This window comes from Scyliorhinus torazame, chromosome 21 (assembly GCF_047496885.1).
Source record: "Scyliorhinus torazame isolate Kashiwa2021f chromosome 21, sScyTor2.1, whole genome shotgun sequence".
Classification (NCBI taxonomy): Eukaryota; Metazoa; Chordata; class Chondrichthyes; order Carcharhiniformes; family Scyliorhinidae; genus Scyliorhinus; species Scyliorhinus torazame.
In genome coordinates, this window is record NC_092727.1 from 58,102,072 (window position 1) to 58,122,676 (window position 20,605).

The 20,605-nt window shown below is 46.6% G+C and overlaps 1 protein-coding gene across 11 annotated transcripts in view; it reads right to left on the reverse strand.

The window, feature by feature from the left end:
- Window positions 1–20,605, reverse strand: part of LOC140398303 (rho GTPase-activating protein 32-like) — a 792,529-nt gene that overhangs the window by 87,391 nt on the left and 684,533 nt on the right. For all 11 annotated transcript variants that reach the window (XM_072486839.1, XM_072486840.1, XM_072486832.1 and 8 more), the window contains 2 exons: window positions 9,222–9,324; window positions 2,201–2,345 (listed from right to left, as the gene is read on the reverse strand). In XM_072486839.1, coding sequence (XP_072342940.1) covers window positions 2,201–2,345; window positions 9,222–9,324 — 248 coding nt within the window. The remainder of the gene's footprint in view (window positions 1–2,200; window positions 2,346–9,221; window positions 9,325–20,605) is intronic.

A 20,605-nucleotide genomic window follows, 5' to 3' on the forward strand; every position in this document is an offset into this window, starting at 1 on the left:
TTGCGAGTTCTGTAAAAGCACTGTTGTTTGGGAGCTCTGTAAAAGCACTGTCGTATGGGAGCTCTGTAAAAGCACTGTCATTTGGGAGCTCTGTAAAAGCACTGTCATTTGGAAGCTCTGTAAAAGCACTGTCGTTTGGCAACTCTGTAAAAGCACTGTTGTTTGCGAGTTCTGTAAAAGCACTGTTGTTTGGGAGCTCTGTAAAAGCACTGTCGTATGGGAGCTCTGTAAAAGCACTGTCATTTGGGAGCTCTGTAAAAGCACTGTGGTATGGGACCTCTGTAAAAGCACTGTCGTTTGGGAACTCTGTAAAAGCACTGTTGTTTGGGAGCTCTGTAAAAGCACTGTTGTTTGGGAGCTCTGTAAAAGCACTGTCGTTTGGGAGCTATGTAAAAGTACTGTCGTTTGCGAGTTGTGTAAAGGCACTGTCGTATGGGGAGCTCTGTAAAAGCACTGTTGTTTGGGAGCCCTGTAAAAGCACTGTCGTATGGGAGCTCTGTAAAAGCACTGTCGTTTGCGAGTTGTGTAAAAGCACTGTTGTATGGGAGCTCTGTAAAAGCACTGTTGTTTGCGAGCTTTGTAAAAGCACTGTTGTTTGCGAGCTCTGTAAAAGCACTGTCGTTTGGGAGCTCAGTAAAACACTGTCGTTTGGGAACTCTGTAAAAGCACTGTCATTTGGGAGCACTGTAAAAGCACTGTTGTTTGCGAGCTCTGTAAAAGCACTGTCATTTGGGAGCTCTGTAAAAGCACTGTCATTTGGGAGCTCTGGAAAAGCACTGTTGTTTGCGAGCTCTGTAAAAGCACTGTTGTTTGCGAGCTTTGTAAAAGCACTGTTGTTTGCGAGCTCTGTAAAAGCACTGTCGTTTGGGAGCTCAGTAAAACACTGTCGTTTGGGAGCTCTGTAAAAGCACTGTCATTTGGGAGCACTGTAAAAGCACTGTCATTTGGGAGCTCTGTAAAAGCACTGTCATTTGGGAGCTCTGCAAAAGCACTGTTGTTTACGAGCTCTGTAAAAGCACTGTTGTTTGGGAGCTCTGTAAAAGCACTGTAGTTTGGGAGCTCTGTAAAAGCACTGTCGTATGGGAGCTCTGTAAAAGCACTGTCGTATGGGAGCTCTGTAAAAGCACTGTCGTTTGGGAGCTCTGTAAAAGCACTGTTGCTTGGAAGCTCTGTAAAAGCACTGTCGTTTGCGAGTTGTGTAAAAGCACTGTCGTATGGGAGCTCTGTAAAAGCACTGTTGTTTGCGAGCTCTGTAAAAGCACTGTTGTTTGGGAGCTCTGTAAAAGCACTGTCATTTGGGAGCTCTGTAAAAGCACTGTCTTTTGCGAGTTGTGTAAAAGCACTGTCGTATGGGAGCTCTGTAAAAGCACTGTTGTTTGGGAGCTCTGTAAAAACACTGTCCTATGGGAGCTCTGTAAAATCACTGTTGTTTGGGAGCTCTGTAAAAGCACTGTTGTTTGGGAGCTCTGTAAAAGCACTGTTGTTTGGGAGCTCTGTAAAAGCACTGTTGTTTGGAAGCTCTGTAAAAGCACTGTCGTTTGGGAGCTCTGTAAAAGCACTGTCCTATGGGAGCTCTGTAAAATCACTGTTGTTTGGGAGCTCTGTAAAAACACTGTCCTATGGGAGCTCTGTAAAATCACTGTTGTTTGGGAGCTCTGTAAAAACACTGTCCTATGGGAGCTCTGTAAAATCACTGTTGTTTGGGAGCTCTGTAAAAGCACTGTTGTTTGGGAGCTCTGTAAAAGCACTGTTGTTTGGGAGCTCTGTAAAAGCACTGTTGTTTGGGAGCTCTGTAAAAGCACTGTTGTTTGGGAGCTCTGTAAAAGCACTGTCGTTTGGGAGCTCTGTAAAAGCACTGTCGTTTGGGAGCTCTGTAAAAGCACTGTTGTTTGGGAGCTTTGTAAAAGCACTGTTGTTTGGGAGCTCTGTAAAAGCACTGTTGTTTGGGAGCTCTGTAAAAGCACTGTTGTTTGGGAGCTCTGTAAAAGCACTGTTGTTTGGGAGCTCTGTAAAAGCACTGTTGTTTGGGAGCTCTGTAAAAGCACTGTTGTTTGGGAGCTCTGTAAAAGCACTGTTGTTTGCGAGCTCTGTAAAAGCACTGTCGTTTGGGAGCTCTGTAAAAGCACTGTCATTTGTTTGAATTGCACTGCCATGAACTATTAAGGATTGCTTTTAATTCACCGACAGTGAAAGTACTTACTGAGAATTTCTCATACAGCTGGTAGGTTAGTAGTGGGTTTGGTAGCTCTCTGAAGTACAGCTTACACAGGGATCCAACACAATGGATATCCTGGAGGTAAAGATCCTTTGTTAACTCCGGAATCTGCTCAGAGTCAAACTCATGTCTGTAAGAGAAATTAGTCAAAATCAGCTCACTCAGTGACGAAACACACAAAAAAAACATGCAATGCACATTTTAGCTGATGCTCTCTTCCCAACGAGCTATGGGAAGTTGCAATGAAGCTCTTGATCTTAATCACAAGTTCAGTGTCCCAGCATTTGCTTCAGGAAGCCACTGGGAGTTAAGCACATGAAGACATTGTCATGTCACCTTCTAGAAACAGGTGAAGACCATTCGAACGAAGTGGGTTCTACCATTCAATTCGATCGTGGTTGATCTGTATATCAACTCCTGGCTTTCAAACCTTCGATACATTTGCTTAACAGAAATCTATCAAGTCTATCAAGCTCCGTTTTTAAAATTTTCAATTGATTCCCAGCCTCATTAGATTTCTGGCGGAAACAGTCCACTACCCTATGTGTGAGTAAGTGCTTCCGGATGTCACCCCTGAATGACTTAGATTTAATTTTAAGGTTATTTTCCCTTGTTCTGAACCCTCTCACTCAGAGAAATAGCTTTATCTACCCAATTAAATCCTTTAACAATCTTAAACATCTCGATTAGATCATCCTTTAATCTTCTGCATTCAAATCTTGTCCTATCAACTTAACCTTTTTTAGCCCGCTATAATTCTAGAACTGATCACATTTAATCAGAGCAGACTGCATCACCAATAAATAGCTCCTTAATTTTTAAGGAGGAACATTTCCGGAGAGTGAAATACCATGGGCGGGATTCTCCGAAATGGAGGAAGAGTGTTCGCGTCGTCGTGAACGCCGTCGAGGTTCACGATGGCGCGAAACGGCCCCTATCCGACCGATTCAGGGCCCGATAATGGGCTAGGAGCGGCGCCGCGTCATTTACGCATGCCAGGCCTTGGCGCCGCGTAAAGGCGGCGCCGCATACATGACGCGGCCGGCGCCGCATAACTGGCGTCACCCGCGCATGCGTGGTTGCCGTCCTCTCCGAGTCCGCCCCGCAAGAAGATGTCTGACGGATCTTGCGGGGCTGCGGAAGTAAGAAGGGAGAGGACGGCCCGACGATCGGTGGGCACCGATCGCAGGCCAGACCCCATTTGAGGCCCCCCCCCCCGGTGCAGGATCCCCCCTCGCCCCTCCACAGGCCGCCCTCCCAGCGTTCCTGCCGGCAGCGACCAGGTGTGGACGGCGCCGGGGGGAACCCGCCGTTTTGGGCAGGCCGCTCGGCCCATCCGGGCCTGAGAATAGCAGGGGTGCCGGAGAATCGCCATTTTGGGTGTCTCGGGTGATTCTCCGGCCTGCACCACGCGGAACTCGACGGGGCCGTTCTCGCCGCTTGGGTGAATTGCGGGAGGGCGTCTGACCGGCGTCGCGGGAAAATTTGGCGACCCAGGCGATTCTCCCAACCAGCATGGGAGCGGAGAATCGCGCCCCATAAGAACGCACATTGGCAATTTAATCCATAAAAACGGGTTTGTATGGGCATTTTCACTCCAGGGCCGGATGAAGGTTCGAAGCTCAGAACTCTTACTAGGGTGTCTTTATTTCTCTACTGGAAGAGATTTTACTCAGTAAAGCAAGATTGCAGGTGGTGACTCAATTTGTGGTTATCCTAGGCTTTTGCTCATTTTATTTTAACACAAGGGATCTATTTAATACTTCCAGACAATCTTAGGCAGTGGTAGTCAAGTTTCACCACAGAGATCAGAGCTTTTAACAGACAGGGAATGGGGGAAGAGTGCAAAAGAAGTGATGGCTTAAAAATTTCAATAAAACCATTAAAAAATATGCTTCGTGTCTCTCCTCCTGCACTGCCTGGGTCTGGAACTCATTATACTAAAAAAACGCAGAACAAAAAAAACATTTTGAAAACGACTTTGAAAAGGATTCTGCACCACTAATGATTTAATGATGGAAAATGGAACAACATGCATTTATATGGTTTCTTTATGTCTCAAGGCACGAAACAGAAGTATTATTAAATACTGCTCATCACCAAATCGCACAAGAATATAGGATAAGCCTCGTTAAAGATCGGTTAGTAACAGAATAAACCGATACCCTTGTTCTGGTAACGGTGAGGGCTTGGTTCATTGTGCTTTCACTCGCAGTGCCAAACTCTCAGACAATCCTGGTGATTTTTTTCCTTCATTTTATCATAGAATTTATCATAGAATTTACAGTGCACAAGGAGGCCATTCAGCCCATCGAGTCTGCACCGGCTCTTGGAAAGAGCACCCTACCCAAGGTGAACACCTCCACCCTATCCCCATAACCCAGTAACCCCACCCAACACTAAGGGCAATTTTGGACACTAAGGGCAATTTATCATGGCCAATCCACCTAACCTGCACATCTTTGGACTGTGGGAGGAAACCGGAGCACCCGGAGGAAACCCACGCACACACGGGGAGGATGTGCAGACTCCACACATCCAGTGACCCAAGCCGGGAATCGAACCTGGGACCCTGGAGCTGTGAAGCAAATGTGCTAACCACTGTGCTACCCATAATTAGTTGGTTAGGCATTAATATTTGATAGGGCACCAAGAGAACCCTATTTAACTTCTAATAGTGTCATGGGATCTTTCACATCACAAGCCGGCAGACAAGACCTTGATGTCTCATCCAAAAGATCACAGCTCTTGACAGTGCAACACTCAGCACTGAGGTGTCAGTCTTGATGATGCACTCAGGTTTGAGGGTAACATTTTGACCGAGGCAAAAGTGTTACAACTGTGCCAAGGGGAGACTTGTAGTAATTATTTAACCAGTGCCACATCTTGGGAAATACATAAACATGCAACCACTGGGAAAGCACACAAGAGTGTAACCTCTACTCCAAGGGAGAGGCAGCGGTTGTACCCAGTGAAAGTCAATGCCAATCAAACCCATAACCCAGTGAAATTCAGGAATGGAGGGAAAGAAATTGGCAAAAATAGAAAATTAAATCTGACTTCAGTCAGAAGAAACACATATATAGTGCAAGTGCCAAATAGAAAACAGCAGCTTAGTAACGGTTCACCAGACAGTAACTTTGACCCTGCAACAGTGAAGGAACGATGATATATTTCCACGTTAAGATGGCTCGAGGAGAATTTGCAGGTGGTGGTGTTCCCACGCTCTGCTGCCCTTGTTCTTCCACATGGTAGTAGTCGTGGGTTTTGATGGTGCTGTCTGGGGAGTCTAGGTGAGTTCCTGTAATGCATCGTATAGATGGTACACATTGCTGTCACTGTGCCCCGGTGATGGAGGGAATGAATGTTTGTGGACTGGACGTCAATCAAGCAGGCTGCTTTATCCTGGATGGTGTCAAGCTTCTTGCCATAGTGTTTCTAGCCTCTGACCTGCTCTTGTAGCTGGTCGAGTTCAGTTTCTGGTCAATGATAACAACTCTCCCCCCCCCCCGCCCCCCGCCCCCCCCCCCCCCCCCCAACCCAGGGTGTTGATGGTGGGAATTCAGTAATGGTAATGTTATTGAATGTCAAGATGGTTGTATTTTCTTTTGTTGAAGGTTGCCTGGCACTTGTGTGGCACAACCGTACTTGTCACTGGTCAGTCCCAAGCCAGGATTTTGTCCGGGTCTTGTTGCATTTGGACATGGACTGCTGCAGTATCGGTGGAGTCACAAATGGTGCACCTGAGGGAGCAGAGGCCACCAGGGAGAGTAGGGGCACGGAGAGATTAGGAATACAGGGGAAAACACTTGACGAGCAGGTGGAAAGGAGCCTTTTTAATGAGAGCAATGCCATGGGTGGTCACCCATAGTAGTTGCCCAGCTGTCCCAGCTCTGTGTCGTGGACTCTCTGGAAAGGCTCCGTGGACTCCAGTATAAAGCAGCTGAAGGTCCAGTATGAATTTTTGTCTGTATTTTCCTCTCTGCAGAAGACAAGCATTCTATTTTTGAGACCTCAGCTTATCCTCTATACTGACCCTCAGAAGTTTACCTAATACAGATCTGCCTTTACCTTGTTTACACTTCTCATGAACAGCTGTGTCAAATAGGAAAAAATGCAGTGCATATTCCTGCAATCTGATCTATTTACAGATTCCAGTTGAGGAATTTTACAAACATTGCTCGATGTTCTCCTGTATGTTACAGTAGCACAGTGGTTAACACTGCTGCTTCACAGTGCCAGGTACCCGGGTTCGATTCCCGGATTGGGTTACTGTCTGTGCGGAGTCTGCACGTTCTCCTCGTGTTTGCATGGGATTCCTCCGGGTGCTCAGGTTTCTTCCCACAAGTCCCAAAAGACGTGCTTGTTAGGTAAATTGGGCATTCTGAAATCTCCCTCGGTGTACCAGATTGTGGTGACTAGGGGATTTTCACAGTAACGTCATTGCAGTATTGATGTAAGCCTACTTGTGACACTAATAAAGATTATGATGACTATATTGTCCCATATTAACCAGTCAATGACGTACAAATCCATTTCAAGTTTAGTTCTCAACAATTCTGGAAAATTGATGTTTATGTTGTTGGTATCAGCAGAGCTGTAGATAGAATGACTAATACTTTGTGAAGCAACTTGAGCAAACACAAACTGTGGAACAAGGTAGCTCATCAATGGGAAAGGAGAAGAAGAAAACATCAAAGGATAAAATACAAGTGATTTTTTGTTTGACAAGTATCGTTTGTACGTGAAGGCAAATAAAATCATGTGTTAAATTACACAGTAATTCCACTCTTATGAACACACCATTCCTGTAGAATTTAGATTAGATTACATGTTCACAGAGAACGATAAATACTTAGTTCCCCCCTTCAATCATCTTGAGCTTATCCAAAACTCTGCAGCTTGTACGCAATCTCACACCATGTCCTGTTCATTCATCACCTGCTCACTGATGTACATTGGCACCCAATCTGACAACGTCTGAAACATGTATTAAATCCCTCCACAGTCTCGCCCTCCCTTTGTCTTTAATAATATTCAGCCCTACAATCCTCCAAGAAATCTGCTTTCCTCCAATTTGGGCCTCCCGTTAATACCTTCTCCACTCCATCACTGACCGGGACTTCACCATAGAATCAAATAATCCTTACAGTGCAGAAGGAGGCCATTTGGCCCAGCACCCGCCACCCGCCATCCCCCCCCCCCCCCCCCCCCCCCCCCCCCCGCCCCCGTAACCCCATCTAACCTTTGGACACTAAGGGGCAATTTAGCATGGCCAATCCACCTAACCTGCACATCTTTGGACATCCAGGAAACCCATGTAGACATGGAGAACACGTGCAAACTCCACACAGACAGTCAGCCAAGGCCGGAATTAAACCCATGTCACTGGCACTATGAGGCAGCAGTGCTAACCACTGTGCCACCATGTTGCCCTGATACATTCCTGCGAAATGCCTTAGAACATTTTACTATTAAGGTGCTGTATAAATCAGAGCTTGGTATCGTTGTTACATATGGATATGCATTAAAACAAATAGGCAGCAACCAACCCCGAGTGACAGCACGGTAGCATTGTGGATAGCGCAATTGCTTCACAGCGCCAGGGTCCCAGGTTCGATTCTGGCTTGGGTCACTGTCTGTGCGGAGTCTGCACATCTTCCCCGTATGTGCGTGGATTTCCTCCGGGTGCTCCGGTTTCCTCCCACAGTCCAAAGATGTGCCGGTTAGGTGGATTGGCCTTGATAAATTGCCCTTAGTGTCCAAAGTTGCCCTTAGGGTGGGGTTGCTGGGTTATGGGGATACGGTGGAGGTGTTGACCTTGGGTAGGGTGCTCTTTCCAAGAGCCGGTGCAGACTCGATGGGCCGAATGGCCTCCTTCTGCACTGTAAATTCTATGATCTATGACATTCAGATAAAAATAAATGGCCTAATCGGTTTATCATTCCATAGTATCCAGTGAATGGTCATGAACCTAGAAGGTTTGCTAATCTCACACAGAGGACAGTAACTGTGTTACACTTGTTATTTGCTCTTGGTTGCTTCCAGATGCAAATCAAAACTCATGGAACCACATCCAAACAAGGGGCAACAACATCCAGGATAGAAGATAATTAAATAACATCAACTCAAGGATGCATTTTGAAATCATTTGAGTAGGAGTGAAAATGATGGGCGGCATGGAATTGCTCGATATGTTGGAACAAGAAACTGATGAGTGGAAAATCATTAGTGGAATTCTTGTGGAAATTCCCATTATAACACAAACTGTTAACTAAACTCTCTCACTCAGCTGCACAAGCATATTTACTTCTGTTTCAGAACCTAAATTTAGAACCAAGCCATTTTACAGCAAACATTTATTTCCCACAAAAAGGGTAGTGGAAACCTGGAACTCAATCTCACAAAAGGCTGTGGATGATGAGTCAATTAACATTCTTAAAACTAAACCGGTTTTGATTTTTGTTACGCAAGGGATATGGGACTAAGTTGAGGTACAGATCAGTCACGATCTACTAAATGGTAGAACTGGCATAGAGTTGAAGGTCCTGCGATTAATTCGACAGATTTGTGTGTTTGAGCTTTTCACCTTGTGATCCTCTTTTGTTCACTTCATATTTGGTCACCAGACTCTCACTGTGAAAAGGAGAGTTTGGCAGGGAATCTGCTGTCCTGGAGATGTCCACCAATCACCCTCTGTCCATGGGACGTGCCCATCTGGATTCAATGCTGCCTCACAGTGGAGTAGCTGGGCTCAGTCTCACATTATATGGAGCTGGCTGCTGGCACTCCAGCATTCTCGAACAATGTGATTGAGTCTCCCGTCACTTCAACGGATAAGTGTTCAGCAGAAAAAAAAGTTTACAGTCGACCAATGTAGCTTCATTCCTTCCTCATACTATTTATGTCTCCAATTGGAAATTGATTGCTTTTAAAGAGACTTAAGAGGAAGATGTCATGTGAGATCATGCGACAAGCCCTCCATTCTTCTACTGTGGCAACTTACCGTAGTTTCTGAATATTGGATGCGATTCCTGAAAGTCGGTAGATGCCGTCCACAACTCCATGCCTCTCAATAAACTCTGTGCAGCTTTTAAGTACCTGGGGGACTGAGGAGAAGGGGAGACTTATCAAAAGGTTTAAAAAAAGTACATTCCTCTCAGGTTCAAAGCAAAGAAAACAGTTACATTTACACCCCACCAGGTGATCAATTCCCTTTCCACCTGGAAACATTCAAGCACTCTAATGGGACAAATGTATCTTTCAGGGGTGTCTTGAAAGAACGTTATCCTTCAGAGTACCAGAGTCACCTTATCCTCATCCTCTCTCACCATCTAATTTGTTAACTGCAGCTCTGTGCAATAAACTACCCTTTTCCAGAAACATTAGCGGTCATTTCTTCATTGAGTTTACTGCATAAAATCACTCACGTCAACTGCAACTTACACAACCGTATAAAGGTCTATTGTGTAAAAATGCCTGGATGCTTAGTTTATGACAAAGGCCAACATCAGTTACTCAAGGCTTATCTGTGAACAGTTGGTAGAATTCCCCACCCCACTGGCTTTTAACATGAATGAGCTCCTGTATTCTGTTTCCAGGCAGATGATATTTGCTCATCTCATCATAGTATTTTCACCGAATGTATATTGAAATGGTTACACCTTCAGCAGCATCAGTAGCCAAATAAATAAACCTCTCCCAAGAACAGTGTAATGTGGCTCAATTACTCTGAGAGTATAAAGTATGTTTATGTTCTACAAAGTCAACTATTCAGATTATTTTACAATGCTCCCTTTGTTTAAATTAAATGGGATCACAGTAAATTCACTGCTAAAATCACTGAAGACCAAAACAAAACAGCTTTTCATTGTACTGACAGACAGATTGGTTACTCCAAAAAGTTGAGAAGCTCCTGGACATTGCCAGCGATGACACGGGTATATTACAAGAGATTCTCCCTTGACTGCAGATGTCAATGAAAACAGAAGAAGCCAGTACAGAATCTCAGGTGATACTGTGACATCTGTACTTCCTAGTACACTAGGACAAATATGCGCCATTGAACAGATCAGTCAACTAAATGGAATCATTGTGTACAGGTTTAAAACTGCACTGGACTGCCGCACCAAGATTTTAACAGAGAATAACTTACATTACAGCACCCATTATATCCATTTTTTTTTGCTGAATGTTCAATTAGTAGATTTTAAAACTCCATGAAATAAAAATGAAATCAGCACACAAGAGGCTAAAAAGCAGCTGACTTTGAGGCAGGCGAATATGCAAGAGATCCAGGAGGCGTGTGTTGCCTTCAACTTCTCTGACATCTGAAGATACATTAGTGGGTACTTACCCCTCATCCCTTTCCCACTATCGCTTTGTCACACACTGTAAAACCTTACCTTCAATTCAAAAATATCTTTGGAGTATTGTAACACATGGAGAAGGAAATGTAAGCCTCACCATGGATTCTCACAGTCTAACCACAACACAAACAATACGAGATGTTCATTAGTATGATACCAAGTTCAGTGGACATTGTGGCACCAGTCATAAATAACACAAAGTTTTCAAGTTCAATCTCTAATGCGCTGACTTTAGAAAATAAAATGTGGAAATGCTGGCGTTGGACTGGGGTGAGCACAGTAAGAAGTCTTGCAACACCAAGTCCAACAGGTGGTTTGTTTCAAACACTAGCTTTCGGAGCACTGCTCCTTCCTCAGGTGCTTCTTCACCTGAGGATGGAGCAGTGCTCCGAAAGCTAATGTTTGAAACAAACCTGTTGGACTTCAACCTGGTGTTGTAAGACTTCTTACTTTAGAAAATAAAGGAATGCATTCATATAACTCCTCTCAGGAACATGTCAAAGCACCTCACAAACAAATTAACTACTTCAAACTTGTTACAAAGAATGCTCACATTTTGTTATGCAAGGTAAAACAGCGGGTGTTTTACACACCCTGACAGAAGCACAGAGATGAATGGCCAGTTAATCTGCTTTGGGTCTCGGTTCTGCAAGTGATATTGGATTGGATTTGTTTATTGTCACGTGTACCGAGTTACAGTGAAAAGTATTTTTCTGAGAGAAGCTCAAACAGATCATTTAGTACATGAAAATAAAATAAAATAAAAAGAAAATATATAATAGGGCAACACAAGGTACACAATGTAAATACATAGACACCGGCATCGGGTGAAGCGTACAGGATGATATCAGCTGGATACTGACAGAATTCCCTGCTCTTCCCTGGATTAAACTGCATTAACCAGCTGAGTTATCAGGGAGCCATCAATTATTTTTAACATGGTCATTAACATTGTTATGTGCCCCAAGCCTCTGCTTGCAGGGTGGGGGATGTTCATCAAATAGTTCACCATCAATCTGAGATCGAGATACAGATGTTGGATTTAAAACAGAAATGTCAGTTCCTGCATCAGTTTATGTAGAACTCGTGTGTAGTCCTTTCCACCCTCACTGGGCCCTCCGCCCCCTCCCTTCCTATTCGCCATTGGCCACGAACAGGTCTTGGAACAGGCTGATGAATTTCCCCCTTGCTTTGTGGAAGCCCTCATCCGACCCTCCAAGATGGAGAAATTCCAACAGGTTTGCCAGCCGGTCCGCAGCTGTGGGTAGTGCTGCTGGATTCTCCGGCGTGTCATTAGGGATGCAAAAGCAAGAATATCAGCTCTCTTCCCCATATGAAGTTCTGGCTGGTCCGATACCCCGAAGACTGCCACTCTCAGGCACGGCTCCACCCTCAACCCTGGACATCGCCTCGAAGAAGGCTGCCCAGGACCCGACAAGTCTGAGGCATGTCCAGAACATGTGGGTGTGGTGGCCAGGCCTCCCTGGCACTGTTCACATTTTTCCACCACCTCTGGGAAGAACCTGCTCATTCGGGTTCCAGTCAGGTGGGCTCTGTGTACCACTTTAAACTGCATAAGGCTTTGCACAGGGGAAGGTGGAGTTGGCCCTGCTCAGTGCTTCGCTCCAGAGTCCCCACCCCACCTCCGTCCCTAGTTTGACCTTTCATTTCTGTTTTGCTCAGTCCAGTGGTGTCTTTGCCCTTTCTAACAGCTGTCCATACATGTCCGAGTAGTTCTCCTTCTCCATACTGTCTGTCTCTGCAGGTCCTCCAGCATTGTGTCTCTCGGAGCCCTCGGGTACGTCGTCGTTTCCTGCGGAGAATGCTTTTGATTTGTAAATGTCGGAGCTCCTGTCCGTTCGGTAGCTCCAGTCTTTCTGTCAGCTTGTCTAGGGTTGCAATTCTGTCCCCCCCTGTAGAAGTCCCTAATTGCTAACGTCCCCCCAACATGTCTCCTCTTCTTAAAAGTGGCATCTAGAATGGCTGATGAGAATTTGTGGGTATCGCAAATGGGGCCATGGTGGACACAGCGGTTAAGCAAAGTGCGAACTCATCTGGTTCCAAGTTTTTAAACTTAGCTACGACCACTAGGCTAAATGCGTACTTTGTCGGGGGGGGGGGGGGGGAAGAGAGAGAGAGAGCGAAAGAGAGGGAGAGAGAGAGCGAAAGAGAGCGAGCTAGTGCTCGGAGGGTCGTTCCTGTGCAGGAGGACTCCTCCATTTTCACCCATTCCTTGCTCGGCTCCTTTACCCATCCACTCACTCTTTCGGCTGTGGCTGCCCAGTGGTAGGACTGCAGGTTCGGAAGGGCCAGGCCGCCCATGTTTCTTCTCCTCTGCAGTGTATTTTTGGAGATTCTTGGATTCTCACCCCGCCCAGTCACACACAAACGCCATAATCATTTTGTCTATTCCTTGTAAAAAGGCCTTGTTGGGGATGAAGATCGGTGTAAATCTAAAAAGGAAGAGAAACCATGGCAGTCGGTTCATCTTGATCGTCTGCACCCTCCCTGCCAGGGAGAGTGGGAGTGCATCCCATCTCTTTAGGTCCTTTTTAACTTCCTCCGATAGTCTCGTCAGGTTCCATTTGTGGATCTGTATCCTGTCGTGGGCTATCTGAATCCCAGTAAGTGGAGTTTTTGGGGGGCTAGTTTTAATGGTAGACCTTCCAGCTCCATCCCTCCCCCATTTGGGTTCACCAGGAATACCTCGTTCTTTCCATGTTGAGTTTGTAGCCCGAGAAGGCCCCAAACTCTTCCAGGAGCCTCATGATATCCGTCAAGCTGTTCCACGGGTCCAAGGTGTAGATGGTCATCCGCATAAAGTGAGACTCCTGTGCTCTCTGGCTCCTCTTCTGATATCCTCCCAGCCTTTTGTGATTCGCAGCGCGATCGCCAGAGGTTCAATTGACATGGCAAACAGAATGGGGACAGCGGCATCCCCGCCTGGTGCCTCGTGCAGCTGGGAGTATTCAGAACTGGTGGTATTGGTCCATTCACTTGCCGTGGGGGCATTGTACAAGAGTTTCACCCATGTGGTGAACCCTGTCCCTAGCCCAAACCACTCCAGTACCTCAATGAGGTACTTCCATTTAACTCTGTCAAAGGCCTTTTCTGAGTCCAGGGAGCCGATCACCTCTGGTGTTCTCTCCCCGGATGGGGTTAGTATCACATTCAGCAGCCGTCTGATGTTCGTAGTTAGCTGTCTGCCCTTGGCAAACCCAGTCTGATCCTCTGCAACCACTTCTGCTATGCAGTTCTCCTGTCCCTTGGCCAGGACTTTCGTGAGTATTATCGCATCTATGTTAAGCAGCGAAATGCGTCTATACGATCCACATTCCATCGGGTCTTTGACTTTTTTGGTTATCGGTGATATGGTGACCTGTGTTAGCGTAGGAGGCAGGGTGCCCCTCATTAGCGGGTCTGCGGACATCTCTCCGAGGAGTGAGGCCAGAGCTGATGTGAATTTTTAATAGAAGTCAGTCAGGAACCCATCGGGTCCTGGCGCCTTCCCCACCTGCATGGAGTCGATGCTCTCCATAACGTTGCCCAGTCGTATTGGTGCTTCTAGCTCCCTCCGCCTATCATCCCCCATGACTGGCATGTCCAGTACATCGAAGAACCGTTTCATTCCAAGTCCTCGTCGGGAGGGCTCAGAGGTGTACAGTCCCTGGTAGAAGGCTCAAATGCTTGGTTGACCTTTTTTGGTTTGGTTACCAGTCTGCCTCTGCTGTCCTATACCTGGGCTATTTCCCTCGTGGCTGCCTGTTTTTTCAGCTGTTGAGCCAACAAGCAGCTAGCCTTCTCCCCGTTGTGGTCATATGCATCACTGTAAATACACAAGGGGTTAATGTGAATACCCTACGATTAAGTAAACACTAGAGGGAGCACCAGAGACGTCATGACATGCAGATATACTGCTAATGAACACATAGAATAGGACACGCCCAATGGGCAGTCAAAACAAGAGGTGACACTGCCGCAAGGGGGAATTACACAACCCATATATAAGGACAGGGCACACATGCTCTGTCTCTTTCCACAGGCTACACTTAGAGAGTAGGACAGGAGCAGATCAGAAGCATCACACCCATCACGTGGCTTAGAGCAGACTGGTTAGTTAGACTGAGTTACTATAGCAAGATCAGCAGGAGTGTCGAACTCATAGAGAACTGTGCTAATGGTTCAATAAATCACATTGAACTTACTTCAAAGTCTGGAGTATCTTTTGGTCAAAGCTGCATCGGGTTGCAGCCTGTGTTATCCCAGAGTACATAACACAACACCCATGTTCATAAAAGGTCCCCTCGGGTATCTGGCAGAGTTGGTGCACTGCCTTCCTGGTACATATCAGGTGAAAGTCCATTTGCAGCATTTTCTCTCCGCCAGATGCTCTACGTCGGGGCCTCAGCATATTTTCTACTGACCTCCAGGATGGAGTCGATCAGTTGTTGCCTAGCCACCCTCTCTTCCCTATCTCTACGAGCCCTGCAGGCTATAATCTCTCCCCTAACCACCGCCTTCAGTGCCTCCCAGAACATGGAAGCTGAAACTTCCCCATTCTGGTTGTTAGTGTTATACTCGCCTCTGGCCTTTGATGTTTTCTGGCAGAAGACCTTGTCGGCCAAGAGGTCCGTGACCAACCTCCAAGAGGGGCGTTGGGCATGGCCTGTCTCCAACTTCACATCCATGTAATGTGGAGCACGGTCAGAGATGACTAATGGGGAGTATTCCATAACTTATTCCGCACTTATTATTTCTGGAAGCATTGATTTCCCCACTGCAAAGAAGTCGATACGGCTGTATACCTTGTGCACCGGTGAAAAGAACGAAAATTCCTTCTCATCAGGGTGCAGGAAGCGCCATGGGTTCACTGCCCCATCTGCTCCTTGAATGCTCCCAGTTCCCTGGCCATGCCTGTCTTTTTCCCGTTCTGGGGTTAGATCAGTCCGTCAATGGGTCCTGTACATAGTTAAAGTCCCGTCCCATCATTAGTGTGTCTTGAAAGCCACCGTGGGAATGTTTACCCGAACATTGGAGGTTGACTGTCCTTGACTGTCGATGTTGGGGTTTTCCAGCATGGTCTTCTTTATGAAATCAGAGTTGCCCCAGTTGGGCGCGCACACGTTTACCAGGACTACCGGTACCCCGTCGAGGACATCGCTGACCATGACATACTGCCCCCCATGGGTCTATGACTGTCCTTGTTGCCGTAAACACAGTCTTCTTACTAATCAGTACAGCTACCCCCCAGCCCTCGTCCCATAACATGAATGGTACATCTGTCCGACCCAGCCCTTCCTTACTCCCAGTTGGTCCTTCTCCCTCAGGAAAGTCTCTTGAAGGCTTTCATACTTCTCAAACGGGTGACGATTCTGGATCTTTTCACTGGGCTGGTAAGTGCCCTAACGTTTCAGGTGATAATCCTGGTCGGGGTTTTTTGTGCCCCCCTTTCTGCAGGATCAACCATACATACACTAGGTAGTGGACACACCCCTGCACTCCAGGGTTTCCCTTTGTTAGGGGGCCATCCAAAATGGCCAAAAGGGACCACTCCTGCCTGGCGATTGTTGCGCGGTGTCTGTTCATCCTTTGTCGCAGCGTCTGCATGGTCTTGCCGATGTACCATGCCTCGGGACATCCTTTCTTGCGGCGTATTGAGGTAGACCGTCAAGGACATTCAGCCTCCGATGTTCAGGTAAACATTCTTCAAGGTGGCTTTCAAGATGCACGACAATGCAGAATCGCCGAGCAGAAACTGGTCGCTAAGTTCTGCAGGCATGAGGATGGCCTCAACCGGGATCTCGGGTTCATGTCACAATTCATGTAACCCTCACGGGTTACCTGTCGTTACCTCATGTAACCTGTCCGGGTTTGCAGAACCCGACTAACTGTCCTGACTTGAGACAATTCACACCTCGATTACCTGTGATTATCACTCACCCAACTCACACTGTCTGTTCCTGTAAAGGTTTGTTTACCTGTAAAGACTCACATTCTGACCATTCTTCACATTCCAATCTGCAATTATCTTGCAACTGTGTCTCTGCCTATATCGGCTGTGATTGTGAATCTGCCTCTACTTCACCTGATTATAAATCAGAGAATTTACAGTGCAGAAAGAGGCCATTCGGCCCATCGTGTCTGCACCGACCCTTGGAAAGAGCACCCCACTTAAGCCCACGCCGCCACCCTAAGGCGGAGCCGAAAGCAGCTAAATGTGGTGCACAGAGCGCACCTAAGCAGAACACAAATGAACGGTTCTCCTGGAGGTGGAGGACAAATGTGATCTGTGCCAGGGAGGCTCGGCCGACACAACCCACATGTTCTGGGCGTGCTCCAGACATGTCAGGTACTGGACGACCTTCTATGAGGCCATGCTCAGTGTTGTAGGAATGAGGGTGGAAGCATGCTCAAAAGTAGCGGTCTTCAGAGTATCAGATCAGCCAGGACTCTTCACGGGGAGGCGGGCTAATGCCTGAATTTGATGTATCATCTCAAAGTTTGCAGATGATACCAAGTTAGGTGGGAGGATAAATTGTGACAAGGTGCAGGGAACCTACAGCATGATCTGGACAGGTTGAGTGAGTGGACAAATCAATGACAGATGCAGTATAATTTGGATAACTGTGAGGTTACTCACTTTGGAAGCAAAAACAGGAAGGCAGATTACTACCTGAATGGTTGTAAATTGGGAGAGGGGAGTGTGCAGCGGGACCTGGGTGTCTTTGTGCACTATTCGATGAAGGTAAGCATGCAGGTGCAGCAGGCGGTAAAGACGGCTAATGGTATGTTGGCCTTCATTGCGAGAGGTTTCGAGTATAGAAGCATGGATGTGTTGCTGCAATTATACAGGGCCTTGGTGAGGCCAGACCTGGAGTATTGTGTGCAGTTTTGGTCTCCTTCTCTGAGGAAGGATGTTCTTGCTCTCGAGGGAGTGCAGCAAAGGTTTACCAGACTGATTCCAGGGATGGCGGGACTGTCATATGAGGATAGATTGACTAGGTTGGGATTGTTCTCACTGGAGTTCAGAAGATTGAGGGGGGATCTCATAGAGACTTATAAAATTCTGACAGGACTAGACAAGGTAGATGCAGGGAAGATGTCACCAATGATGGGTGTGTCCAGAACCAGGGGTCACAGACTGAGGATTCAGGGTAAACCATTTAAGACTGAGATAAGGAGACATTTCTGCACACAAAGAGTGGTGAGCTTATGGAATTCATTGCCACAGGAAGTAGTTGATGCTAAAATTTTGAATATATTCAAGTGGCGGCTGGGTATAGCACTTGGGGAGAATGGGATCAAAGGCAATGGGGAGAAAGCAGAATTAGGCTATTGAGTTGGATGATCAGCCATGATCGTGATGAATGGCGGAGCAGGCTCGAAGGACCAAAAGGCCTCCTCCTGCTCCTATCTTCTATGTATCTATGATCTCCCGCCTGCTCAGTTGGCAATTGGCAGCACCACCCAAGGCTGCAGACCGGCTATCTGACCCGGCGGAATGTTTCAAGCTGGAGAAAATAAAATTTACCATCTGTGGGTCGGAAGGCATTTTCCTCAGGACGTTGAAGCCATTCCCCAACTTGTTTCAAGACCTGTTCATAGCCAGCAACCAGCAGAGTAAAAGGGGGCATTTTGGTTAAGTCGAAGTGGGAGACACAAGCGAGCCCCAGGAAAAGGTGAAGGCAAGCAAAATGAACGTGAGGGACAAGGAGGAGGGACAAAGCCGCAGGGAGCGATCCTAAGGCCAACTAAGACCCAAACTAAACAATAAATAGCAGCTTGTAAATATGTATTTTGGCCATATTGGGGAATGTAAAATAAGTATGCCGACTTAAAGGAGGTCACGGCCACAATTGTAACGAAGATGCCTGCTTGAGAATATATGTGTTGGTTTTTTGGCGCGGTTTTGAAATTGTAATTTATAACTTGTAGGATATAAAATACGGAAACTTTATAAAAACATTTAAAATAAAAGAAGTGCCAAGTGGATGATACATTGCGGTGTTTTCTGGAGGTCCCCAGCATTACAGGTGCCAGTTTTCAGCCAACTCGATTTACTCCACAAGAAACGGCTGAAGATATTGGATACTGCAAAGAAAATGGGGCCTGCCAATATTCCAGCAATAGTACTGAAGACTTGTGCTCCAGAACTTGCCACACCACTTGCCAAGCTGTTCCAGTACAGCCAGAACACTGGCTTCTACCCAGCAATGTGGAAAACTGCCAAGGTATGTCCTGCACATGAAAAGCAAGACAAATCCAAACAGGACAGTTACTGCCCCATCAGTCTACTCTTGATCAGCAGTAAAATGATGGAAGGGTTATCAATAGTGCTATCAACAAAACATGTTTAGCAACAATCTGCTCGGTGATGCTCAGTTTGGGTTCCGTCAGGGTCACTCAGCTCCTGACCTCATTACAACCTTGGATAAACAAGGACAAAAGAGCTGAACGTCAGTTGTGAGGTGAGAGTGACTGCACTTGATCAAGGCAGCATTTGACTGAGAATGGCATCAGGAAGCCCTAGCACAAAGAACAAAGAAAAGTACAGCACAGGAACAGGCCCTTCAGCCCTCCCAGCCCGTGCCGACCATGCTGCCCGACTAAACTACAATCTTCTACACTTCCTGGGTCCGTATCCCTCTATTCCCATCCTATTCATGTATTTGTCAAGATGCCCCTTAAATGTCACTATCGTCCCTGCTTCCACCACCTCCTCCGGTAGCGAGTTCCAGGCACCCACTACTCTCTGCGTAAAAAACATGCCTCGTACATCTACTCTAAACCTTGCCCCTCTCACCTTAAACCTATGCCCCCTAGTAATTGACCCCTCTAACCTGGGGAAAAGCCTCTGACTATCCACTCTGTCTATGCCCCTCATAATTTTGTAGACCTCTATCAGGTCGCCCCCTCAACCTCCGTCGTTCCAGTGAGAACAAACCAAGTTTATTCAACCGCTCCTCATAGCTAATGCCCTCCATACCAGGCAACATTCTGGTAAATCTCTTCTGCACCCTCTCTGAAGCCTCCACATCCTTCTGGTAGTGTGGCGACCAGAATTGAACACTATACTCCAAGTGTGGCCTAACTAAGGTTCTATACAGCTGCAACATGACTTGCCAATTCTTATACTCAATGCCCCGGCCAATGAAGGCAAACATGCTGTATGCCTTCTTGACTACCTTCTCCACCTGTGTTGCCCCTTTCAGTGACCTGTGGATCTGTACACCTAGATCTCTCTGACTTTCAATACTCTTGAGGGTTCTACCATTCATTGTATATTCCCTACCTGCATTAGACCTTCCAAAATGCATTACCTCACATTTGTCCAGATTAAACTCCATCTGCCATCTCTCCGCCCAAGTCTCCAAACAATCTAAATCCTGCTGTATCCTCTGACAGTCGTCATCGCTATCCGCAATTCCACCAACCTGTGTCGTTTGCAAACTTACTAATCAGACCAGTTACATTTGCCTCCAAATCATTTATATATACTACGAACAGCAAAGGTCCCAGCACTGATCCCTGCGGAACACCACTAATCACAGCCCAATTAGAAAAGCATCCTTCCATTGCTACTCTCTGCCTTCCATGACCTAGCCAGTTCTGTATCCACCTTACCAGCTCACCCCTGATCCCGTGTGACTTCACCTTTTGTACCATTCTGCCATGAGGGACCTTGTCAAAGGCCTTACTGAAGTCCATATAGACAATATCCACTGCCCTACCTGCATCAATCATCTTTGTGACCTCCTCGAAAAACTCTATCAAGTTAGTGAGACACGACCTCTCTTTCACAAAACCGCGCTGCCTCTCGCTAATACGTCCATTTGCTTCCAAATGGAGTAGATCCTGTCTCGAAAAATTCTCTCCAGTAATTTCCCTACCACTGACGTAAGGCTCACCGGCCTGTAGTTCCCTGGATTATCCTTGCTACCCTTCTTAAACAGAGGAACAACATTGGCTATTCTCCAGTCCTCTGGGACATCACCTGAAGACAGTGAGGATCCAAAGATTT